Source organism: Engystomops pustulosus, chromosome 2 (genome assembly GCF_040894005.1).
Source record: "Engystomops pustulosus chromosome 2, aEngPut4.maternal, whole genome shotgun sequence".
Taxonomy (NCBI): Eukaryota; Metazoa; Chordata; class Amphibia; order Anura; family Leptodactylidae; genus Engystomops; species Engystomops pustulosus.
Genome location: NC_092412.1, coordinates 3,140,675 through 3,166,781, shown reverse-complemented (window position 1 = coordinate 3,166,781; position 26,107 = coordinate 3,140,675). Strand labels below are relative to the sequence as shown.

The window sequence follows — 26,107 nt, the reverse complement described above, 5'->3', positions numbered from 1 at the left end:
TGGGTGTATAGATAGATATATGGATGATGGATGTATGGATGATGGGTGTATGGATGATGGGTGTATGGATGATGGGTGTATGGATGATGGGTGTATAGATGATGGGTGTATAGATGATGGGTGTATAGATAGATATATGGATGATGGGTGTATAGATGATGGGTGTATAGGTGATGGATGTATAGGTGATGGATGTATAGATGATGATGTGTGTATAGATGATGATGGGTGTATAGATGATGGATGTATAGATAGATATATAGATGATGGGTGTATAGATGATGGATGTATAGATAGATATATAGGTGATGGGTGTATAGATGATGGGTGTATAGATGATGGATGTATAGATGATGGGTGTATAGATGATGGGTGTATAGATGATGGGTGTATAGATGATGGGTGTATAGATGATGGGTGTATAGATGATGGGTGTATAGATAGATATATAGGTGATGGGTGTATAGGTGATGGATGTATAGATGATGGGTGTATAGATGATGGGTGTATAGATGATGGGTGTATAGATGATGGATGTATAGATAGATATATAGGTGATGGGTGTATAGATAGATATATAGGTGATAGGTGTATGGATGATGGGTGTATAGATGATGGATGTATAGATGATGATGGGTGTATAGTTGATGGGTGTACAGGTGATGGGTGTATAGATGATGGGTGTATAGATGATGGGTGTATGGATGATGGGTGTATGGATGATGGGTGTATGGATGATGGGTGTATGGATGATGGGTGTATGGATGATGAGTGTATAGATGATGGATGTATAGATGATGATGGGTGTATAGATGATGGGTGTATAGGTGATGGGTGTATAGATGGGTGTATAGATAGATATATGGATGATGGATGTATGGATGATGGATGTATGGATGATGGGTGTATGGATGATGGGTGTATGGATGATGGGTGTATGGATGATGGGTGTATGGATGATGGGTGTATGGATGATGGGTGTATGGATGATGGGTGTATGGATGATGGGTGTATGGATGGTGGGTGTATGGATGATGAGTGTATAGATGATGGATGTATAGATGATGGGTGTATAGATAGATATATGGATGATGGATGTATGGATGATGGATGTATGGATGATGGGTGTATGGATGATGGGTGTATGGATGATGGGTGTATGGATGATGGGTGTATAGATGATGGGTGTATAGATGATGGGTGTATAGATAGATATATGGATGATGGGTGTATAGATGATGGGTGTATAGGTGATGGATGTATAGGTGATGGATGTATAGATGATGATGTGTGTATAGATGATGATGGGTGTATAGATGATGGATGTATAGATAGATATATAGGTGATGGGTGTATAGATGATGGGTGTATAGATGATGGATGTATAGATAGATATATAGGTGATGGGTGTATAGATGATGGATGTATAGATAGATATATAGGTGATGGGTGTATAGATGATGGGTGTATAGATAGATATATAGGTGATGGATGTATAGATGATGGGTGTATAGATGATGTATGTATAGATGATGATGGGTGTATAGATGATGGATGTATAGATAGATATATAGATGATGGGTGTATAGATGATGGGTGTATAGATAGATATATAGGTGATGGGTGTATAGATGATGGATGTATAGAAGGTGATGGGTGTATAGATGATGGGTGTATGGATGATGGGTGTATGGATGATGGGTGTATGGATGATGGATGTATAGATGATGATGGGTGTATAGATGATGGGTGTATAGGTGATGGGTGTGTAGATGATGGGTGTATAGATAGATATATGGATGATGGGTGTATAGATGATGGGTGTATAGATGATGGATGTATAGATGATGATGGGTGTATAGATGATGTGTGTATAGATGATGATGGGCGTATAGATGATGGGTGTATAGATAGATATATGGATGATGGGTGTATAGATGATGGGTGTATAGATGATGGATGTATAGATGATGATGGGTGTATAGATGATGTGTGTATAGATGATGATGGGCGTATAGATGATGGATGTATAGATAGATATATAGGTGATGGGTGTATAGATGATGGATGTATATATAGATATATAGGTGATGGGTGTATAGATGATGGGTGTATAGATAGATATATAGGTGATGGGTGTATAGATGATGGGTGTATAGATGATGGATGTATAGATAGATATATAGGTGATGGGTGTATAGATGATGGATGTATAGATAGATATATAGGTGATGGGTGTATAGATGATGGGTGTATAGATGATGGATGTATAGATAGATATATAGGTGATGGGTGTATAGATGATGGGTGTATAGATATATATATAGGTGATGGATGTATAGATGATGATGGATGTATAGATGATGATGGGTGTATAGATGATGGATGTATAGATGATGGGTGTATAGATAGATATATAGGTGATGGGTGTATAGATGATGGATGTATAGATGATGATGGGTGTACAGGTGATGGGTGTATAGATGATGGGTGTATGGATGATGGGTGTATGGATGATGGGTGTATGGATGATGGGTGTATGGATGATGGGTGTATGGATGATGGGTGTATGGATGATGGGTGTATGGATGATGGGTGTATAGATGATGGATGTATAGATGATGATGGGTGTATAGATGATGGGTGTATAGATAGATATATGGATGATGGGTGTATAGATGATGGGTGTATAGGTGATGGATGTATAGATGATGGATGTATAGATGATGATGGGTGTATAGATGATGGATGTATAGATAGATATATAGGTGATGGGTGTATAGATGATGGGTGTATATATGATGGATGTATAGATAGATATATAGGTGATGGGTGTATAGATGATGGGTGTATAGATAGATATATAGGTGATGGATGTATAGATGATGGATGTATAGATGATGATGGGTGTATAGATGATGGATGTATAGATGATGGGTGTATAGATGATGGCTGTATAGATAGATATATAGGTGATGGGTGTATAGATAGATATATAGGTGATGGGTGTATATATAGATGTTGGGTGTATAGATGATGGATGTATAGATAGATATATAGGTGATGGGTTATAGATAGATATATAGGTGATGGGTGTATAGATGATGGGTGTATAGATGATGGGTGTATAGATAGATATATAGGTGATGGGTGTATAGGTGATAGATGTGTAGATGATGGGTGTGTAGATGATGGTTGTATAGTCGATGGATGTATAGATGATGATGGGTGTATAGATGATGGGTGTATGGATGATGGGTGTATGGATGATGGGTGTATGGATGATGGGTGTATGGATGATGGGTGTATAAATGATGGATGTATAGATGATGATGGGTGTATAGATGATGGGTGTATAGGTGATGGGTGTATAGATAGATATATAGGTGATGGGTGTATGGATGATGGGTGTATGGATGATGGATGTATGGATGATGGGTGTATGGATGATGGGTGTATGGATGATGGGTGTATGGATAGATATATGGATGATGGGTGTATAGATGATGGGTGTATAGATGATGGGTGTATAGATAGATATATAGGTGATGGGTGTATAGATGATGGATGTATAGATGATGATGGGTGTACAGGTGATGGGTGTATAGATGATGGGTGTATGGATGATGGGTGTATGGATGATGGGTGTATGGATGATGGGTGTATGGATGATGGATGTATAGATGATGATGGGTGTATGGATGATGGATGTATAGATGATGATGGGTGTATAGATGATGGGTGTATGGATGATGGGTGTATGGATAGATATATGGATGATGGGTGTATAGATGATGGGTGTATAGATGATGAGTGTATAGATGATGGGTGTATAGATAGATATATAGGTGATGGGTGTATAGATGATGGGTGTATAGATAGATATATAGGTGATGGATGTATAGATGATGATGGGTGTATGGATGATGGGTGTATGGATGATGGGTGTATGGATGATGGGTGTATAGATGATGGGTGTATAGATGATGGGTGTATAGATGATGGGTGTATAGATAGATATATAGGTGATGGGTGTATAGGTGATGGATGTATAGATGATGGGTGTATAGATGATGGGTGTATAGATGATGGGTGTATAGATGATGGGTGTTTGGATGATGGGTGTATGGATGATGGGTGTATGGATGATGGGTGTATGGATGATGGGTGTATAGATGATGGATGTATAGATGATGATGGGTGTATAGATGATGTGTGTATAGATGATGATGGGTGTATAGGTGATGGGTGTATAGATAGATATATGGATGATGGGTGTATAGATGATGGGTGTATAGATGATGGGTGTATAGATAGATATATAGGTGATGGGTGTATAGATGATGGGTGTATAGATAGATATATAGGTGATGGATGTATAGATGATGGGTGTATAGATGATGGGTGTATAGATGATGAATGTATAGATGATGATGGGTGTATAGATGATGGGTGTATAGATGATGGATGTATAGATAGATATATAGGTGATGGGTGTATAGATGATGGATGTATAGATAGATATATAGGTGATGGGTGTATAGATGATGGGTGTATGGATGATGGGTGTATAGATGATGGATGTATAGATAGATATATAGGTGATGGATGTATAGATGATGATGGGTGTATAGATGATGGGTGTATAGATGATGGATGTATAGATAGATATATAGGTGATGGATGTATAGATGATGGGTGTATAGATAGATATACAGATAGATGATGGGTGTATAGATTATGGGTGTATAGATGATGGGTGTATAGATGATGGGTGTATAGATGATGGATGTATAGATAGATGTATAGATGATGGATATATAGATGATGGATGTATAGATAGATGTATAGATGATGGATGTATAGATGATGGGTGTATAGATTATGGGTGTATAGATAGATGTATAGATGATGGATGTATAGATAGATGTATAGATGATGGATGTATAGCTGATGGATGTATAGATGATGGGTGTATAGATAGATATACAGATAGATGATGGGTGTGTAGTACTCCGCGCTCCCGGCTGTGTGGGGGTGCGGTACCGCAGCTGTTCCGCCAGGTGTCGCTGCGGCTCCTCCCGGTGCTGGAGGCAGAGCCGGGCAGTGACCGCTCCGTGTGCACATGGCAGCAGCTGCTCTCCCCCGCACATGATGGAGCGCCTGGCCGGGAACATGAGCGCCCTGCACGAGCTGCTGTGCCGCCGCCGCCTGCACAGCAACATGAGCGCAGCCCTCAACCTGAGCTGTGACAGCCTGGCCCCCCGCAGAGGAGCCGGCCCGACAGGTACTGAGACCCCAAAGATACTACTCTCCTCTCCATCCCAGATACTACTCTCCTCTCCAGCCCAGATACTACTCTCCTCCAGCCCAGATACTACTCTCCTCTCCAGCCCAGATACTACTCTCCTCCAGCCCAGATACTACTCTCCTCCAGCCCAGATACTACTCTCCTCCAGCGCAGCTCCCACTCTCCTCTCCAGCCCAGATACTACTCTCCTCCAGCCCAGATACTACTCTCCTCCAGCGCTGCTTCTCCTCTGCTCCAGCCCAGATACTACTCTCCTCCAGCCCAGATCCTCCTCTTCTCCAGCGCAGCTTCTCCTCTCCTCCAGCCCAGATACTACTCTCCTCCAGCCCAGATCCTCCTCTTCTCCAGCGCAGCTTCTCCTCTCCTCCAGCCCAGATACTACTCTCCTCCAGCGCAGCTTCTCCTCTTCTCCAGCGCAGATACTACTCTCCTCCAGCCCAGATCCTCCTCTTCTCCAGCGCAGCTTCTCCTCTACTTTATCCCAGCTCCTACTCTCCTCCAGCCCAGATACTACTGTTCTCTATCCCATCTTCTTCTCTCCTCTATCCCAGCTCCTACTATACTCTATCCCATCTTCATCTTTCTTCTATCCCATCTTCTTCTCTCCTCTATCCCATCTTCTTCTCTCTTCTATCCCATCTTCTTCTCTCCTCTATCCCATCTTCTTCTCTCCTCTATCCCATCTTCTTCTCTCTTCTATCCCATCTTCTCTCCTCTATCCCATCTTCTTCTCTCCTCTATCCCATCTTCTTCTCTCCTCTATCCCATCTTCTTCTCTCTTCTATCCCATCTTCTTCTCTCCTCTATCCCATCTTCTTCTCTCCTCTATCCCATCTTCTTCTCTCCTCTATCCCATCTTCTTCTCTCCTCTATCCCATCTTCTTCTCTCCTCTATCCCATCTTCTTCTCTCCTCTATCCCATCTTCTTCTCTCTTTTATCCCATCTTCTCCTCTCTTCTATCCCATCTTCTTCTCTCCTCTATCCCATCTTCTTCTCTCTTCTATCCCATCTTCTCCTCTCTTCTATCCCATCTTCTTCTCTCCTCTATCCCATCTTCTTCTCTCCGCTATCCCATCTTCTTCTCTCCTCTATCCCATCTTCTTCTCTCTTCTATCCCATCTTCTTCTCTCTTTTATCCCATCTTCTCTCCTCTATCCCTTCTCCTCTCCTCTATCCCATCTTCTCTCCTCTATCTTCTTCTCTCTTCTATCCCATCTTAATCTTTCTTCTATTCCATCTTCTTCTCTCCTCTATCCCATCTTCTTCTTCTCCTCTATCCCATCTTCTTCTCTCCTCTATCCCATCTTCTTCTCTCTTCTATCCCATCTTCTCCTCTCTTCTATCCCATCTTCTCCTCTCCTCTATCCCATCTTCTCCTCTCCTCTATCCCATCTTCTCCTCTCTTCTATCCCATCTTCTTCTCTCTTCTATCCCATCTTCTTCTCTCCTCTATCCCATCTTCTCCTCTCCTCTATCCCATCTTCTCTCCTCTATCCCATCTTCTTCTCTCCTCTATCCCATCTTCTTCTCTCTTCTATCCCATCTTCTTCTCTCCTCTATCCCATCTTCTCCTCTCCTCTATCCCATCTTCTCCTCTCCTCTATCCCATCTTCTTCTCTCCTCTATCCCATCTTCTCCTCTCCTCTATCCCATCTTCTCTCTTCTTTCCCATCTTCTCCTCTCCTCTATCCCATCTTCTCTCCTCTATCCCAGCTTCTCTGCCCCTCTATCCCAACTTTTCTTATTATAATATTATCTCCTCTATGCCATCTTCTCCTCTTCTCCTGTAATGTTTTATATTCCATCTCATCTTTACCTCTCTTATCCCATTTTTCCTTTCCAATCCAGTTGTTTTCTCTCCCACGACACATCTCTTATCCCAGTCTTGTATTTCTATCCTAAAGTGTCCTCTCTGTTCCCAGTGTCTCCTCTCCGATCCCAGTGTCTCCTCTCCGATCCCAGTGTCTTCTCTCTGATCCCAGTGTCTTCTCTCTGATGCCAGTGTTTCCTCTCTGATCCCAGTGTCTCCTCTCTGATCCCAGTGTCTCCTCTCTGATCCCAGTGTCTCCTCTCTGATCCCAGTGTCTCCTCTCTGATCGCAGTGTCTCCTCTCTGATCGCAGTGTCTCCTCTCTGATCCCAGTGTCTCCTCTCTGATCCCAGTGTCTCCTCTCTGATCCCAGTGTCTCCTCTCTGATCCCAGTGTCTCCTCTCTGATCCCAGTGTCTCCTCTCTGATCCCAGTGTCTCCTCTCTGATCCCAGTGTCTCCTCTCTGATCCCAGTGTCTCCTTTCTGATCCCAGTGTCTCCTTTCTGATCCCAGTGTCTCCTTTCTGATCCCAGTGTCTCCTTTCTGATCTCAGTGTCTCCTTTCTGATCCCAGTGTCTTCTTTCTGATCCCAGTGTCTCCTCTCTGATCCCATTGGTTCCTCTCCATTCCTAGTGTCTCCTCTCTGATCCCAGTGTCTCCTCTCTGATCCCAGTGTCTCCTCTCTGATCCCAGTGTCTCCTCTCTGATCCCAGTGTCTCCTCTCTGATCCCAGTGGTTCCTCTCCATTCCTAGTGATTTCTATCCAATCCTAGTGCCTCCTCTCTGTTCCCAGTGTCTCCTCTCTGATCCCAGTGTCTCCTCTCTGATCCCAGTGTCTCCTCTCTGATCCCAGTGTCTCCTCTCTGATCCAAGTGTCTCCTCTCTGATCCAAGTGTCTCCTCTCTGATCCCAGTGTCTCCTCTCATCCCAGTGTCTCCTCTCTGATCCCAGTGTCTCCTCTCTGATCCCAGTGTCTCCTCTCTGATCCCATTGGTTCCTCTCTGATCCCATTGGTTCCTCTCCATTCCTAGTGACTTCTTTCCAATCCCAGTGCCTCCTCTCTGTTCCCAGTGTCTCCTTTCTGATCCCAGAGTCTCCATTCTGATCCCATTGGTTCCTCTCCATTCCTAGTGTCTTCTCTCCGATCCCAGTTTCTCCTCTCTGATCCCAGTGTCTCCTCTCTGATCCCAGTGTCTCCTCTCTGATCCCATTGGTTCCTCTCCATTCCTAGTGATTTCTATCCAATCCTAGTGCCTCCTCTCTGTTCCCAGTGCCTCCTCTCTGATCCCAGTGTCTCCTCTCCTCTATCCCATCTTCTCTCCTCTATCCCAGCTTCTCTGCCCCTCTATCCCAACTTTTCTTATTATAATATTATCTCCTCTATGCCATCTTCTCCTCTCCTCTATCCCATCTTCTCTCTTCTTTCCCATCTTCTCCTCTCCTCTATCCCATCTTCTCTCCTCTATCCCAGCTTCTCTGCCCCTCTATCCCAACTTTTCTTATTATAATATTATCTCCTCTATGCCATCTTCTCCTCTTCTCCTGTAATGTTTTATATTCCATCTCATCTTTACCTCTCTTATCCCATTTTTCCTTTCCAATCCAGTTGTTTTCTCTCCCACGACACATCTCTTATCCCAGTCTTGTATTTCTATCCTAAAGTGTCTTCTCTGTTCCCAGTGTCTCCTCTCCGATCCCAGTGTCTCCTCTCCGATCCCAGTGTCTCCTCTCCGATCCCAGTGTCTTCTCTCTGATCCCAGTGTCTCCTCTCTGATCCCAGTGTCTTCTCTCTGATGCCAGTGTTTCCTCTCTGATCCCAGTGTTTCCTCTCTGATCCCAGTGTCTCCTCTCTGATCCCAGTGTCTCCTCTCTGATCCCAGTGTCTCCTCTCTGATCCCAGTGTCTCCTCTCTGATCCCAGTGTCTCCTCTCTGATCCCAGTGTCTCCTCTCTGATCCCAGTGTCTCCTCTCTGATCCCAGTGTCTCCTCTCTGATCCCAGTGTCTCCTCTCTGATCCCAGTGTCTCCTCTCTGATCCCAGTGTCTCCTTTCTGATCCCAGTGTCTCCTTTCTGATCCCAGTGTCTCCTTTCTGATCCCAGTGTCTCCTTTCTGATCCCAGTGTCTCCTTTCTGATCCCAGTGTCTCCTTTCTGATCCCAGTGTCTCCTTTCTGATCCCAGTGTCTCCTTTCTGATCCCAGTGTCTCCTCTCTGATCCCAGAGTCTCCTCTCTGATCCCATTGGTTCCTCTCCATTCCTAGTGTCTCCTCTCTGATCCCAGTGTCTCCTCTCTGATCCCAGTGTCTCCTCTCTGATCCCAGTGTCTCCTCTCTGATCCCAGTGTCTCCTCTCTGATCCCAGTGTCTCCTCTCTGATCCCAGTGTCTCCTCTCTGATCCCAGTGTCTCCTCTCTGATCCCAGTGTCTCCTCTCTGATCCCATTGGTTCCTCTCCATTCCTAGTGATTTCTATCCAATCCTAGTGCCTCCTCTCTGTTCCCAGTGCCTCCTCTCTGTTCCCAGTGCCTCCTCTCTGATCCCAGTGTCTCCTCTCTGATCCCAGTGTCTCCTCTCTGATCCCAGTGTCTCCTCTCTGATCCCAGTGTCTCCTCTCTGATCCCAGTGTCTCCTCTCTGATCCCAGTGTCTCCTCTCTGATCCCAGTGTCTCCTCTCTGATCCCAGAGTCTCCTCTCTGATCCCATTGGTTCCTCTCCATTCCTAGTGTCTCCTCTCTGATCCCAGTGTCTCCTCTCTGATCCCAGTGTCTCCTCTCTGATCCCAGTGTCTCCTCTCTGATCCCAGTGTCTCCTCTCTGATCCCAGTGTCTCCTCTCTGATCCCAGTGTCTCCTCTCTGATCCCATTGGTTCCTCTCCATTCCTAGTGTCTCCTCTCTGATCCCAGTGTCTCCTCTCTGTTCCCAGTGTCTCCTCTCTGTTCCCAGTGTCTCCTCTCTATTCCCAGTGTCTCCTCTCTGTTCCCAGTGTCTCCTCTCTGTTCCCACTGTCTCCTTTCTGATCCCAGTGTCTCCTCTCTGTTCCTAGTTTCTCATGTCCAATCCCATTGTCTTCACTCCAATCCCAGTGTCTCCTCTCCGATCCCAGTGTCTCCTCTCCGATCCCAGTGTCTCCTCTCCGATCCCAGTGTCTCCTCTCCGATCCCAGTGTCTCCTCTCCGATCCCAGTGTCTCCTCTCTGATCCCAGTGTCTCCTCTCTGATCCCAGTGTCTCCTCTCTGATCCCAGTGTCTCCTCTCTGATCCCAGTGTCTCCTCTCTGATCCCAGTGTCTCCTCTCTGATCCCAGTGTCTCCTCTCTGATCCCAGTGTCTCCTCTCTGATCCCATTGTCTCCTCTCTGATCCCAGTGTCTCCTCTCTGATCCCATTGGTTCCTCTCCATTCCTAGTGTCTCCTCTCTGATCCCAGTGTCTCCTCTCTGTTCCCAGTGTCTCCTCTCTGTTCCCAGTGTCTCCTCTCTATTCCCAGTGTCTCCTCTCTGTTCCCAGTGTCTCCTCTCTGTTCCCAGTGTCTCCTTTCTGATCCCAGTGTCTCCTCTCTGTTCCTAGTTTCTCATGTCCAATCCCATTGTCTTCACTCCAATCCCAGTGTCTCCTCTCCGATCCCAGTGTCTCCTCTCCGATCCCAGTGTCTCCTCTCCGATCCCAGTGTCTCCTCTCCGATCCCAGTGTCTCCTCTCCGATCCCAGTGTCTCCTCTCTGATCCCAGTGTCTCCTCTCTGATCCCAGTGTCTCCTCTCTGATCCCAGTGTCTCCTCTCTGATCCCAGTGTCTCCTCTCTGATCCCAGTGTCTCCTCTCTGATCCCAGTGTCTCCTCTCTGATCCCAGTGTCTCCTCTCTGATCCCAGTGTCTCCTCTCTGATCCCAGTGTCTCCTCTCTGATCCCAGTGTCTCCTCTCTGATCCCAGTGTCTCCTCTCTGATCCCAGTGTCTCCTCTCTGATCCCAGTGTCTCCTCTCTGATCCCAGTGTCTCCTCTCTGATCCCAGTGTCTCCTCTCTGATCCCAGTGTCTCCTCTCTGATCCCAGTGTCTCCTCTCTGATCCCAGTGTCTCCTCTCTGATCCCAGTGTCTCCTCTCTGATCCCAGTGTCTCCTCTCTGATCCCAGTGTCTCCTCTCCGATCCCAGTGTCTCCTCTCCGATCCCAGTGTCTCCTCTCCGATCCCAGTGTCTCCTCTCCGATCCCAGTGTCTCCTCTCCGATCCCAGTGTCTCCTCTCCGATCCCAGTGTCTCCTCTCCGATCCCAGTGTCTCCTCTCCGATCCCAGTGTCTCCTCTCCGATCCCAGTGTCTCCTCTCCGATCCCAGTGTCTCCTCTCTGATCCCATTGTCTCCTCTACGACCCAGAATCTCCTCTCTGCTCCAAGTCTCTTTTCTCCCATCCCAATATCTCCTCTCCGATCCCAGTGTCTCCTCTCCGATCCCAGTGTCTCCTCTCCGATCCCAGTGTCTCCTCTCCGATCCCAGTGTCTCCTCTCCGATCCCAGTGTCTCCTCTCCGATCCCAGTGTCTCCTCTCCGATCCCAGTGTCTCCTCTCCGATCCCAGTGTCTCCTCTCCGATCCCAGTGTCTCCTCTCTGAACCCAGTGACTCCCCTGCCAATACCACAGTTTTCTATAATATTTCTCCTCTGTAGTCTCTTCTATCCCACTATAACCCCCAGTAACCTGTTATACCTGGTGCCGCCGTGTCCTGTTATACCAGATGCTGCTGTGTCCTGTTATACCTGGTGCCGCCGTGTCCTGTTATACCTGGTGCCGCCGTGTCCTGTTATACCTGGTGCCGCCGTGTCCTGTTATACCTGGTGCCGCCGTGTCCTGTTATACCTGGTGCCGCCGTGTCCTGTTATACCTGGTGCCGCCGTGTCCTGTTATACCTGGTGCCGCCGTGTCCTGTTATACCTGGTGCCGCCGTGTCCTGTTATACCTGGTGCCGCCGTGTCCTGTTATACCTGGTGCCGCCGTGTCCTGTTATACCTGGTGCCGCCGTGTCCTGTTATACCTGGTGCCGCCGTGTCCTGTTATACCTGGTGCCGCCGTGTCCTGTTATACCTGATGCCGCCGTGTCCTGTTATACCTGATGCCGCTGTGTCCTGTTATACCTGATGCCGCTGTGTCCTGTTATACCTGATGCCGCTGTGTCCTGTTATACCTGATGCCGCTGTGTCCGGTTATACCTGATGCCGCTGTGTCCTGTTATACCTGATGCTGCTGTGTCCTGTTATACCTGGTGCTGCTGTGTTCTGTTATACCCGGTGCTGCTGTGTCCTGTTATACCTGGTGCTGCTGTGTCCTGTTATACCTGATGCTGCTGTGTCCTGTTATACCTGGTGCTGCTGTGTCCTGTTATACCTGGTACTGCTGTGTCCTGTTATACCTGGTGCTGCTGTGTCCTGTTATACCCGGTGTTGCTGTGTCCTGTTATACCCGGTGTTGCTGTGTCCTGTTATACCTGGTGCCGCTGTGTCCTGCTATACCTGATGCCGCTGTGTCCTGTTATACCTGGTGCCGCTGTGTCCTGTTATACCTGGTGCCGCTGTGTCCTGTTATACCTGGTGCTGCTGTGTCCTGTTATACCTGATGCTGCTGTGTCCTGTTATACCTGGTGCTGCTGTGTCCTGTTATACCTGGTGCTGCTGTGTCCTGTTATACCTGATGCCGCTGTGTCCTGTTATACCTGGTGCCGCTGTGTCCTGTTATACCTGGTGCCGCTGTGTCCTGTTATACCTGGTGCTGCTGTGTCCTGTTATACCTGGTGCTGCTGTGTCCTGTTATACCTGGTGCCGCTGTGTCCTGTTATACCTGGTGCTGCTGTGTCCTGTTATACCTGGTGCTGCTGTGTCCTGTTATACCTGATGCTGCTGTGTCCTGTTATACCTGATGCTGCTGTGTCCTGTTATACCTGGTGCTGCTGTGTCCTGTTATACCTGGTGCTGCTGTGTCCTGTTATACCTGGTGCTGCTGTGTCCTGTTATACCTGATGCTGCTGTGTCCTGTTATACCTGATGCTGCTGTGTCCTGTTATACCTGATGCTGCTGTGTCCTGTTATACCTGGTGCCGCTGTGTCCTGTTATACCTGGTGCCGCTGTGTCCTGTTATACCTGATGCCGCTGTGTCCTGTTATACCTGATGCTGCTGTGTCCTGTTATACCTGGTGCCGCTGTGTCCTGTTATACCTGGTGCCGCTGTGTCCTGTTATACCTGGTGCCGCTGTGTCCTGTTATACCTGGTGCCGCTGTGTCCTGTTATACCTGGTGCCGCTGTGTCCTGTTATACCTGGTGCCGCTGTGTCCTGTTATACCTGGTGCCGCTGTGTCCTGTTATACCTGGTGCCGCTGTGTCCTGTTATACCTGGTGCCGCTGTGTCCTGTTATACCTGGTGCCGCTGTGTCCTGTTATACCTGGTGCCGCTGTGTCCTGTTATACCTGGTGCCGCTGTGTCCTGTTATACCTGGTGCCGCTGTGTCCTGTTATACCTGGTGCCGCTGTGTCCTGTTATACCTGGTGCCGCTGTGCCCTGTTATACCTGGTGCTGCTGTGTCCTGTTATACCTGGTGCTGCTGTGTCCTGTTATACCTGATGCTGCTGTGTCCTGTTATACCTGTTGCTGCTGTGTCTTGTTATACCTGGTGCTGCTGTGTCCTGTTATACCTGATGCCGCTGTGTCCTGTTATACCTGATGCTGCTGTGTCCTGTTATACCTGGTGCTGCTGTGTCCTGTTATACCTGGTGCTGCTGTGTCCTGTTATACCTGGTGCTGCTGTGTCCTGTTATACCTGATGCTGCTGTGTCCTGTTATACCTGATGCCGCTGTGTCCTGTTATACCTGGTGCTGCTGTGTCCTGTTATACCTGATGCTGCTGTGTCCTGTTATATCTGGTGCTGCTGTGTCCTGTTATACCAGATGCTGCTGTGTCCTGTTATACCTGATGCCGCTGTGTCCTGTTATACCTGGTGCTGCTGTGTCCTGTTATACCTGGTGCCGCTGTGTCTTGTTATACCTGGTGCTGCTGTGTCCTGTTATACCTGATGCTGCTGTGTCCTGTTATACCTGGTGCCGCTGTGTCCTGTTATACCTGGTGCCGCTGTGTCCTGTTATACCTGATGCTGCTGTGTCCTGTTATACCTGGTGCCGCTGTATCCTGTTATACCTGATGCTGCTGTGTCCTGTTATACCTGGTGCCGCTGTGTCCTGTTATACCTGGTGCTGCTGTGTCCTGTTATACCTGTTGCTGCTGTGTCTTGTTATACCTGGTGCTGCTGTGTCCTGTTATACCTGATGCTGCTGTGTCCTGTTATACCTGTTGCTGCTGTGTCTTGTTATACCTGGTGCTGCTGTGTCCTGTTATACCTGGTGCTGCTGTGTCCTGTTATACCTGGTGCTGCTGTGTCTTGTTATACCTGATGCTGCTGTGTCCTGTTATACCTGATGCTGCTGTGTCCTGTTATACCTGGTGCCGCTGTGTCCTGTTATACCTGATGCCGCTGTGTCCTGTTATACCTGGTGCTGCTGTGTCCTGTTATACCTGGTGCTGCTGTGTCCTGTTATACCTGGTGCCGCTGTGTCTTGTTATACCTGGTGCTGCTGTGTCCTGTTATACCTGGTGCTGCTGTGTCCTGTTATACCTGGTGCTGCTGTGTCTTGTTATACCTGATGCTGCTGTGTCCTGTTATACCTGGTGCTGCTGTGTCCTGTTATACCTGATGCTGCTGTGTCCTGTTATACCTGGTGCCGCTGTGTCCTGTTATACCTGATGCTGCTGTGTCCTGTTATACCTGATGCTGCTGTGTCCTGTTATACCTGGTGCTGCTGTGTCCTGTTATACCTGGTGCTGCTGTGTCCTGTTATACCTGATGCCGCTGTGTCCTGTTATACCTGATGCTGCTGTGTCCTGTTATACCTGATGCCGCTGTGTCCTGTTATACCTGATGCTGCTGTGTCCTGTTATACCTGGTGCTGCTGTGTCCTGTTATACCTGGTGCTGCTGTGTCCTGTTATATCTGGTGCTGCTGTGTCCTGTTATACCTGGTGCCGCTGTGTCCTGTTATACCTGTTGCTGCTGTGTCTTGTTATACCTGGTGCTGCTGTGTCCTGTTATACCTGTTGCTGCTGTGTCTTGTTATACCTGGTGCTGCTGTGTCCTGTTATACCTGATGCTGCTGTGTCCTGTTATACCTGTTGCTGCTGTGTCTTGTTATACCTGGTGCTGCTGTGTCCTGTTATACCTGATGCCGCTGTGTCCTGTTATACCTGATGCTGCTGTGTCCTGTTATACCTGATGCCGCTGTGTCCTGTTATACCTGATGCTGCTGTGTCCTGTTATACCTGGTGCTGCTGTGTCCTGTTATACCTGGTGCTGCTGTGTCCTGTTATACCTGGTGCTGCTGTGTCCTGTTATACCTGGTGCCGCTGTGTCCTGTTATACCTGGTGCCGCTGTGTCCTGTTATACCTGGTGCTGCTGTGTCCTGTTATACCTGATGCTGCTGTGTCCTGTTATACCTGATGCCGCTGTGTCCTGTTATACCTGGTGCCGCTGTGTCCTGTTATACCTGGTGCTGCTGTGTCCTGTTATACCTGGTGCAGCCTCTTGTATACTGTGTAATAGTATTATATACATTGGAGGACCCTGTATTTCGTGTGGATGGGGGCAGAGACCCCCGTGCAGGGGCCGCTCCGTTCTGTGACTGATAACACAACGACTTTCCATTGTTTCACGTCTGATTCTTTATAACTGGACCTGGTATCGGATCCGTCCTGCGCCCTCAGCCGCTGGTGCTGTAGTATATTGTACATTGTGGCTCATGTGATATTGGGCCAGGAATCCTCTCTGGAGATGTTGAGGGCAGCGTGTGCCAGGTCTGTGTCATGCTGACAGCTGCTGCATCTCTTCTTAGTCAACGGATGTTGTATTGTTTCATATCGTTTGATGTTTGTATAATGGATGATTTCTGTTCCATCACTACCTTCATCTTCTTATCTGATCCCCCTGTAACAACAATGTATCACTGCAGAATAGTGAGTGCAGCTCTGGGTGTAGCACATGGTGTATGCTCCACTTCTCCTTCCCAGTGCTTCCTGCAGATCTTGGCTCGGATACAGCGGGATGAGATGAGGTGATATTTTGGGGGGGATTATTAATTCATGATCCCCTCAGACTCTCCCCGCGCTTCACTTCTAAGTTTGATCAAAGTGATTTTTCCTGCGCCCTGAGCGGGTGGATTGTGAGAACTCGCAGACGCTGACACTCGTCCCAGGGTTCATTGTGCGGACATTTCCCTCTCGTTCATCATGGGCACAGCCTGGAGCGAGGACTAATCGATGGGGAGATGCAGGGAGTCGCGGATCCTGCAGATGAATGACTGGAGGCCGGTGGCGGAGCGCTGCTGCGTGTGATCTCATTATGATAACAACTGGATTTCTGTGTCACATTTTACGCTACTTTGTTTCCAGAAAATCTCAATGTGCGACGCTCCCATCTGTATATATATAGGACCAGGAGGGAGCGGGTGACATCACTTCTCTTCTTATGCTTCAATCGTGTCCCCAAGGACTAAACAATAAGGATGAAGTATCTGATCTATAGTCCTGATCACTTATCAGCCTCCTCCTATCAGTATCTGATCTATAGACCTGATCACTTATCAGCCTCATCCTATCAGTATCTGATCTATAGACCTGATCACTTATCAGCCTCCTCCTATCAGTATCTGATCTATAGACCTGATCACTTATCAGCCTCCTCCTATCAGTATCTGATCTATAGTCCTGATCACTTATCAGCCTCATCCTATCAGTATCTGATCTATAGTCCTGATCACTTATCAGCCTCATCCTATCAGTATCTGATCTATAGTCCTGATCACTTATCAGCCTCCTCCTATCAGTATCTGATCTATAGTCCTGATCACTTATCAGCCTCCTCCTATCAGTATCTGATCTATAGTCCTGATCACTTATCAGCCTCCTCCTATCAGTATCTGATCTATAGACCTGATCACTTATCAGCCTCATCCTATCAGTATCTGATCTATAGTCCTGATCACTTATCAGCCTCCTCCTATCAGTATCTGATCTATAGACCTGATCACTTATCAGCCTCCTCCTATCAGTATCTGATCTATAGACCTGATCACTTATCAGCCTCATCCTATCAGTATCTGATCTATAGTCCTGATCACTTATCAGCCTCATCCTATCAGTATCTGATCTATAGTCCTGATCACTTATCAGCCTCATCCTATCAGTATCTGATCTATAGTCCTGATCACTTATCAGCCTCCTCCTATCAGTATCTGATCTATAGATCTGATCACTTATCAGCCTCATCCTATCAGTATCTGATCTATAGACCTGATCACTTATCAGCCTCCTCCTATCAGTATCTGATCTATAGACCTGATCACTTATCAGCCTCATCCTATCAGTATCTGATCTATAGTCCTGATCACTTATCAGCCTCATCCTATCAGTATCTGATCTATAGACCTGATCACTTATCAGCCTCATCCTATCAGTATCTGATCTATAGACCTGATCACTTATCAGCCTCATCCTATCAGTATCTGATCTATAGTCCTGATCACTTATCAGCCTCCTCCTATCAGTATCTGATCTATAGACCTGATCACTTATCAGCCTCCTCCTATCAGTATCTGATCTATAGACCTGATCACTTATCAGCCTCATCCTATCAGTATCTGATCTATAGACCTGATCACTTATCAGCCTCATCCTATCAGTATCTGATCTATAGTCCTGATCACTTATCAGCCTCATCCTATCAGTATCTGATCTATAGTCCTGATCACTTATCAGCCTCCTCCTATCAGTATCTGATCTATAGTCCTGATCACTTATCAGCCTCATCCTATCAGTATCTGATCTATAGACCTGATCACTTATCAGCCTCATCCTATCAGTATCTGATCTATAGTCCTGATCACTTATCAGCCTCATCCTATCAGTATCTGATCTATAGACCTGATCACTTATCAGCCTCCTCCTATCAGTATCTGATCTATAGACCTGATCACTTATCAGCCTCATCCTATCAGTATCTGATCTATAGTCCTGATCACTTATCAGCCTCATCCTATCAGTATCTGATCTATAGTCCTGATCACTTATCAGCCTCATCCTATCAGTATCTGATCTATAGTCCTGATCACTTATCAGCCTCATCCTATCAGTATCTGATCTATAGTCCTGATCACTTATCAGCCTCATCCTATCAGTATCTGATCTATAGTCCTGATCACTTATCAGCCTCCTCCTATCAGTATCTGATCTATAGTCCTGATCACTTATCAGCCTCCTCCTATCGGTATCTGATCTATAGTCCTGATCACTTATCAGCCTCCTCCTATCAGTATCTGATCTATAGTCCTGATCACTTATCAGTCTCATCCTATCAGTATCTGATCTATAGTCCTGATCACTTATCAGCCTCCTCCTATCAGTATCTGATCTATAGTCCTGATCACTTATCAGCCTCATCCTATCAGTATCTGATCTATAGACCTGATCACTTATCAGCCTCATCCTATCAGTATCTGATCTATAGTCCTGATCACTTATCAGCCTCATCCTATCAGTATCTGATCTATAGTCCTGATCACTTATCAGCCTCATCCTATCAGTATCTGATCTATAGTCCTGATCACTTATCAGCCTCATCCTATCAGTATCTGATCTATAGACCTGATCACTTATCAGCCTCATCCTATCAGTATCTGATCTATAGTCCTGATCACTTATCAGCTTCATCCTATCAGTATCTGATCTATAGACCTGATCACTTATCAGCCTCATCCTATCAGTATCTGATCTATAGACCTGATCACTTATCAGCCTCCTCCTATCAGTATCTGATCTATAGTCCTGATCACTTATCAGCCTCATCCTATCAGTATCTGATCTATAGACCTGATCACTTATCAGCCTCATCCTATCAGTATCTGATCTATAGTCCTGATCACTTATCAGCCTCATCCTATCAGTATCTGATCTATAGTCCTGATCACTTATCAGCCTCATCCTATCAGTATCTGATCTATAGTCCTGATCACTTATCAGCCTCATCCTATCAGTATCTGATCTATAGTCCTGATCACTTATCAGCCTCCTCCTATCAGTATCTGATCTATAGACCTGATCACTTATCAGCCTCATCCTATCAGTATCTGATCTATAGTCCTGATCACTTATCAGCCTCCTCCTATCAGTATCTGATCTATAGACCTGATCACTTATCAGCCTCCTCCTATCAGTATCTGATCTATAGTCCTGATCACTTATCAGCCTCATCCTATCAGTATCTGATCTATAGTCCTGATCACTTATCAGCCTCATCCTATCAGTATCTGATCTATAGACCTGATCACTTATCAGCCTCCTCCTATCAGTATCTGATCTATAGACCTGATCACTTATCAGCCTCATCCTATCAGTATCTGATCTATAGCCCTGATCACTTATCAGCCTCATCCTATCAGTATCTGATCTATAGTCCTGATCACTTATCAGCCTCCTCCTATCAGTATCTGATCTATAGTCCTGATCACTTATCAGCCTCATCCTATCAGTATCTGATCTATAGACCTGATCACTTATCAGCCTCATCCTATCAGTATCTGATCTATAGTCCTGATCACTTATCAGCCTCCTCCTATCAGTATCTGATCTATAGTCCTGATCACTTATCAGCCTCATCCTATCAGTATCTGATCTATAGACCTGATCACTTATCAGCCTCATCCTATCAGTATCTGATCTATAGTCCTGATCACTTATCAGCCTCCTCCTATCAGTATCTGATCTATAGACCTGATCACTTATCAGCCTCATCCTATCAGTATCTGATCTATAGACCTGATCACTTATCAGCCTCATCCTATCAGTATCTGATCTATAGACCTGATCACTTATCAGCCTCATCCTATCAGTATCTGATCTATAGTCCTGATCACTTATCAGCCTCCTCCTATCAGTATCTGATCTATAGTCCTGATCACTTATCAGCCTCCTCCTATCAGTATCTGATCTATAGACCTGATCACTTATCAGTCTCCTCCTATCAGTATCTGATCTATAGTCCTGATCACTTATCAGCCTCATCCTATCAGTATCTGATCTATAGTCCTGATCACTTATCAGCCTCCTCCTATCAGTATCTGATCTATAGTCCTGATCACTTATCAGCCTCATCCTATCAGTATCTGATCTATAGTCCTGATCACTTATCAGCCTCCTCCTATCAGTATCTGATCTCTAGACCTGATCACTTATCAGCCTCCTCCTATCAGTATCTGATCTATAGTCCTGATCACTTATCAGCCTCCTCCTATCAGTATCTGATCTATAGTCCTGATTACTTATCAGCCTCATCCTATCAGTATCTGATCTATAGTCCTGATCACTTATCAGCCTCCTCCTATCAGTATCTGATCTATAGACCTGATCACTTATCAGCCTCCTCCTATCAGTATCTGATCTATAGTCCTGATCACTTATCAGCCTCATCCTATCAGTATCTGATCTATAGTCCTGATCACTTATCAGCCTCATCCTATCAGTATCTGATCTATAGACCTGATCACTTATCAGCCTCATCCTATCAGTATCTGATCTATAGACCTGATCACTTATCAGCCTCATCCTATCAGTATCTGATCTATAGACCTGATCACTTATCAGCCTCATCCTATCAGTATCTGATCTATAGTCCTGATCACTTATCAGCCTCCTCCTATCAGTATCTGATCTATAGACCTGATCACTTATCAGCCTCATCCTATCAGTATCTGATCTATAGACCTGATCACTTATCAGCCTCCTCCTATCAGTATCTGATCTATAGTCCTGATCACTTATCAGCCTCATCCTATCAGTATCTGATCTATAGTCCTGATCACTTATCAGCCTCATCCTATCAGTATCTGATCTATAGTCCTGATCACTTATCAGTCTCATCCTATCAGTATCTGATCTATAGTCCTGATCACTTATCAGCCTCATCCTATCAGTATCTGATCTATAGACCTGATCACTTATCAGCCTCATCCTATCAGTATCTGATCTATAGTCCTGATCACTTATCAGCCTCCTCCTATCAGTATCTGATCTATAGACCTGATCACTTATCAGCCTCATCCTATCAGTATCTGATCTATAGTCCTGATCACTTATCAGCCCCATCCTATCAGTATCTGATCTATAGACCTGATCACTTATCAGCCTCCTCCTATCAGTATCTGATCTATAGTCCTGATCACTTATCAGCCTCATCCTATCAGTATCTGATCTATAGCCCTGATCACTTATCAGCCTCCTCCTATCAGTATCTGATCTATAGACCTGATCACTTATCAGCCTCCTCCTATCAGTATCTGATCTATAGTCCTGATCACTTATCAGCCTCATCCTATCAGTATCTGATCTATAGACCTGATCACTTATCAGCCTCCTCCTATCAGTATCTGATCTATAGACCTGATCACTTATCAGCCTCATCCTATCAGTATCTGATCTATAGTCCTGATCACTTATCAGCCTCCTCCTATCAGTATCTGATCTATAGACCTGATCACTTATCAGCCTCATCCTATCAGTATCTGATCTATAGTCCTGATCACTTATCAGCCTCATCCTATCAGTATCTGATCTATAGTCCTGATCACTTATCAGCCTCATCCTATCAGTATCTGATCTATAGTCCTGATCACTTATCAGCCTCATCCTATCAGTATCTGATCTATAGTCCTGATCACTTATCAGCCTCCTCCTATCAGTATCTGATCTATAGACCTGATCACTTATCAGCCTCATCCTATCAGTATCTGATCTATAGTCCTGATCACTTATCAGCCTCCTCCTATCAGTATCTGATCTATAGTCCTGATCACTTATCAGCCTCCTCCTATCAGTATCTGATCTATAGACCTGATCACTTATCAGCCTCATCCTATCAGTATCTGATCTATAGACCTGATCACTTATCAGCCTCATCCTATCAGTATCTGATCTATAGTCCTGATCACTTATCAGCCTCATCCTATCAGTATCTGATCTATAGTCCTGATCACTTATCAGCCTCATCCTATCAGTATCTGATCTATAGACCTGATCACTTATCAGCCTCATCCTATCAGTATCTGATCTATAGTCCTGATCACTTATCAGCCTCCTCCTATCAGTATCTGATCTATAGACCTGATCACTTATCAGCCTCATCCTATCAGTATCTGATCTATAGTCCTGATCACTTATCAGCCTCATCCTATCAGTATCTGATCTATAGACCTGATCACTTATCAGCCTCATCCTATCAGTATCTGATCTATAGTCCTGATCACTTATCAGCCTCATCCTATCAGTATCTGATCTATAGTCCTGATCACTTATCAGCCTCATCCTATCAGTATCTGATCTATAGACCTGATCACTTATCAGCCTCCTCCTATCAGTATCTGATCTATAGACCTGATCACTTATCAGCCTCCTCCTATCAGTATCTGATCTATAGTCCTGATCACTTATCAGCCTCATCCTATCAGTATCTGATCTATAGACCTGATCACTTATCAGCCTCATCCTATCAGTATCTGATCTATAGTCCTGATCACTTATCAGCCTCATCCTATCAGTATCTGATCTATAGTCCTGATCACTTATCAGCCTCATCCTATCAGTATCTGATCTATAGACCTGATCACTTATCAGCCTCCTCCTATCAGTATCTGATCTATAGACCTGATCACTTATCAGCCTCATCCTATCAGTATCTGATCTATAGTCCTGATCACTTATCAGCTTCATCCTATCAGTATCTGATCTATAGACCTGATCACTTATCAGCCTCCTCCTATCAGTATCTGATCTATAGTCCTGATCACTTATCAGCCTCATCCTATCAGTATCTGATCTATAGTCCTGATCACTTATCAGCCTCCTCCTATCAGTATCTGATCTATAGTCCTGATCACTTATCAGCCTCATCCTATCAGTATCTGATCTATAGACCTGATCACTTATCAGCCTCATCCTATCAGTATCTGATCTATAGTCCTGATCACTTATCAGCCTCATCCTATCAGTATCTGATCTATAGACCTGATCACTTATCAGCCTCCTCCTATCAGTATCTGATCTATAGTCCTGATCACTTATCAGCCTCATCCTATCAGTATCTGATCTATAGTCCTGATCACTTATCAGCCTCATCCTATCAGTATCTGATCTATAGACCTGATCACTTATCAGCCTCATCCTATCAGTATCTGATCTATAGTCCTGATCACTTATCAGCCTCATCCTATCAGTATCTGATCTATAGACCTGATCACTTATCAGCCTCCTCCTATCAGTATCTGATCTATAGTCCTGATTACTTATCAGCCTCATCCTATCAGTATCTGATCTATAGACCTGATCACTTATCAGCCTCCTCCTATCAGTATCTGATCTATAGACCTGATCACTTATCAGCCTCATCCTATCAGTATCTGATCTATAGACCTGATCACTTATCAGCCTCATCCTATCAGTATCTGATCTATAGACCTGATCACTTATCAGCCTCCTCCTATCAGTGTCTGATCTATAGTCCTGATCACTTATCAGCCTCATCCTATCAGTATCTGATCTATAGACCTGATCACTTATCAGCCTCCTCCTATCAGTATCTGATCTATAGTCCTGATCACTTATCAGCCTCCTCCTATCAGTATCTGATCTATAGACCTGATCACTTATCAGCCTCATCCTATCAGTATCTGATCTATAGTCCTGATCACTTATCAGCCTCATCCTATCAGTATCTGATCTATAGTCCTGATCACTTATCAGCCTCCTCCTATCAGTATCTGATCTATAGACCTGATCACTTATCAGCCTCATCCTATCAGTGTCTGATCTATAGTCCTGATCACTTATCAGCCTCCTCCTATCAGTATCTGATCTATAGTCCTGATCACTTATCAGCCTCCTCCTATCAGTATCTGATCTATAGACCTGATCACTTATCAGCCTCATCCTATCAGTGTCTGATCTATAGTCCTGATCACTTATCAGCCTCCTCCTATCAGTATCTGATCTATAGACCTGATCACTTATCAGCCTCCTCCTATCAGTATCTGATCTATAGTCCTGATCACTTATCAGCCTCCTCCTATCAGTATCTGATCTATAGTCCTGATCACTTATCAGTCTCATCCTATCAGTATCTGATCTATAGACCTGATCACTTATCAGCCTCATCCTATCAGTATCTGATCTATAGACCTGATCACTTATCAGCCTCCTCCTATCAGTATCTGATCTATAGTCCTGATCACTTATCAGCCTCCTCCTATCAGTATCTGATCTATAGACCTGATCACTTATCAGCTACATCCTCAGATATATTATTGATTGTTGGGGGTGTGAATGTGGCCCCCCCCTCTCCTTCCTGTCGCCTCCTAATAATATTTTGAAGATTTAGTGAGAAGCTATACTGTATGTCTCAGACCCTGCGCTCCGGCAGTCGCCGCTGATGATTGAGTATCTCCCATTATCCTGCCGCCTCGGGCGGTCTCTCAGGGGCGGCTGCTCCATCCTTGTCGTGTTACCAGAGGTTATTATAGAGCAGTGAAGCAGAACCTCCGCTCCTCACTGATGGGATTTCTTACCGGGCGAGTTGGGTAATTGATAATTTGTGCTGCTGTTAAGGAATTGATCTGAACCTTCTGGGTTTCTCTGATTTCCATTTAGAAGGAGTGGAGTGTTACTGCGTGCACCAGGGGCCCCTGGTATGTATACAGGGGGGGGGTACTTGTATCCCTCTATGCAGAGCGCATGCGCACTTGTTCCCTGAAGCCGGCGATGCGACCGTAGCTACTTTGCTAGCGCAGCCTTTACAATGGTAGTGGATGCGCATGGGGGCGTCTCTGCTGGGCTACTGGGGCGTGTCCTAACCACAGTCCCCGGAACTAGCAGAGGCTATGGCGACTCCCCCGTAGCCCATGAAATGAATTAGCATGTTATAAAAGATACATTTTAAGGAAGCCCTAAACTACTAGATGAAACATCCCGCCCTGGGGATCTGCCCTGGGGATGTGCCCTGGGGATGTGCCCTGGGGATGTGCACTGGGGATGTGCCCTGGGGATGTGCTCTGGGGATCCGCCCTGGGGATGTGCCCTGGGGATGTGCTCTGGGGATGTGCTCTGGGGATCTGCCCTGGGGATGTGCCCTGGGGATGTGCCCTGGGGATGTGCCCTGGGGATGTGCTCTGGGGATCCGCCCTGGGGATCTGCCCTGGGGATGTGCCCTGGGGATGTGCCCTGGGGATCTGCACTGGGGTTCCGCCCTGGGGATCTGCCCTGGGGATCTGCACTGGGGATCCGCCCTGGGGATCCGCCCTGGGGATCTGCACTGGAGTTCCGCCCTGGGGATCTGCCCTGGGGATCTGCACTGGGGTTCCGCCCTGGGGATCTGCCCTGGGGATCTGCCCTGGGGATCTGCCCTGGGGATCTGCACTGGGGATCTGCCCTGGGGATCCGCACTGGGGATCTGCACTGGGGATCTGCACTGGGGATCCGCCCTGGGGATCCGCCCTGGGGATCTGCACTGGAGTTCCGCCCTGGGGATGTGCCCTGGGGTTCCGCCCTGGGGATGTGCCCTGGGGATCTGCCCTGGGGATGTGCCCTGGGGATGTGCCCTGGGGATGTGCCCTGGGGATGTGCCCTGGGGATCTGTACTGGGGTTCCGCCCTGGGGATCTGCCCTGGGGATCTGCCCTGGGGATCTGCACTGGGGTTCCGTACTGGGGTTCCGTACTGGGGATCTGCACTGGGGTTCAGCCCTGGGGATCTGCCCTGGGGATCTGCACTGGGGATCTGCACTGGGGATCCGCCCTGGGGATCTGCACTGGAGTTCCGCCCTGGGGATCTGCCCTGGGGATCTGCACTGGGGTTCAGCCCTGGGGATCTGCCCTGG

The 26,107-nt window shown here is 46.4% G+C and overlaps 1 protein-coding gene across 1 annotated transcript in view; it reads left to right on the top strand.

Moving 5' to 3' along the window:
• The first annotated feature begins 5,097 nt into the window (after nt 1-5,097).
• The window catches only part of CCKBR (cholecystokinin B receptor), a 62,121-nt gene continuing 41,111 nt past the window's right edge, over nt 5,098-26,107 (top strand). The window contains exon 1 of the mRNA XM_072133591.1: nt 5,098-5,287. Within this exon, the coding sequence (XP_071989692.1) occupies nt 5,152-5,287 (136 nt within the window). The 5' untranslated portion in view covers nt 5,098-5,151. The remainder of the gene's footprint in view (nt 5,288-26,107) is intronic.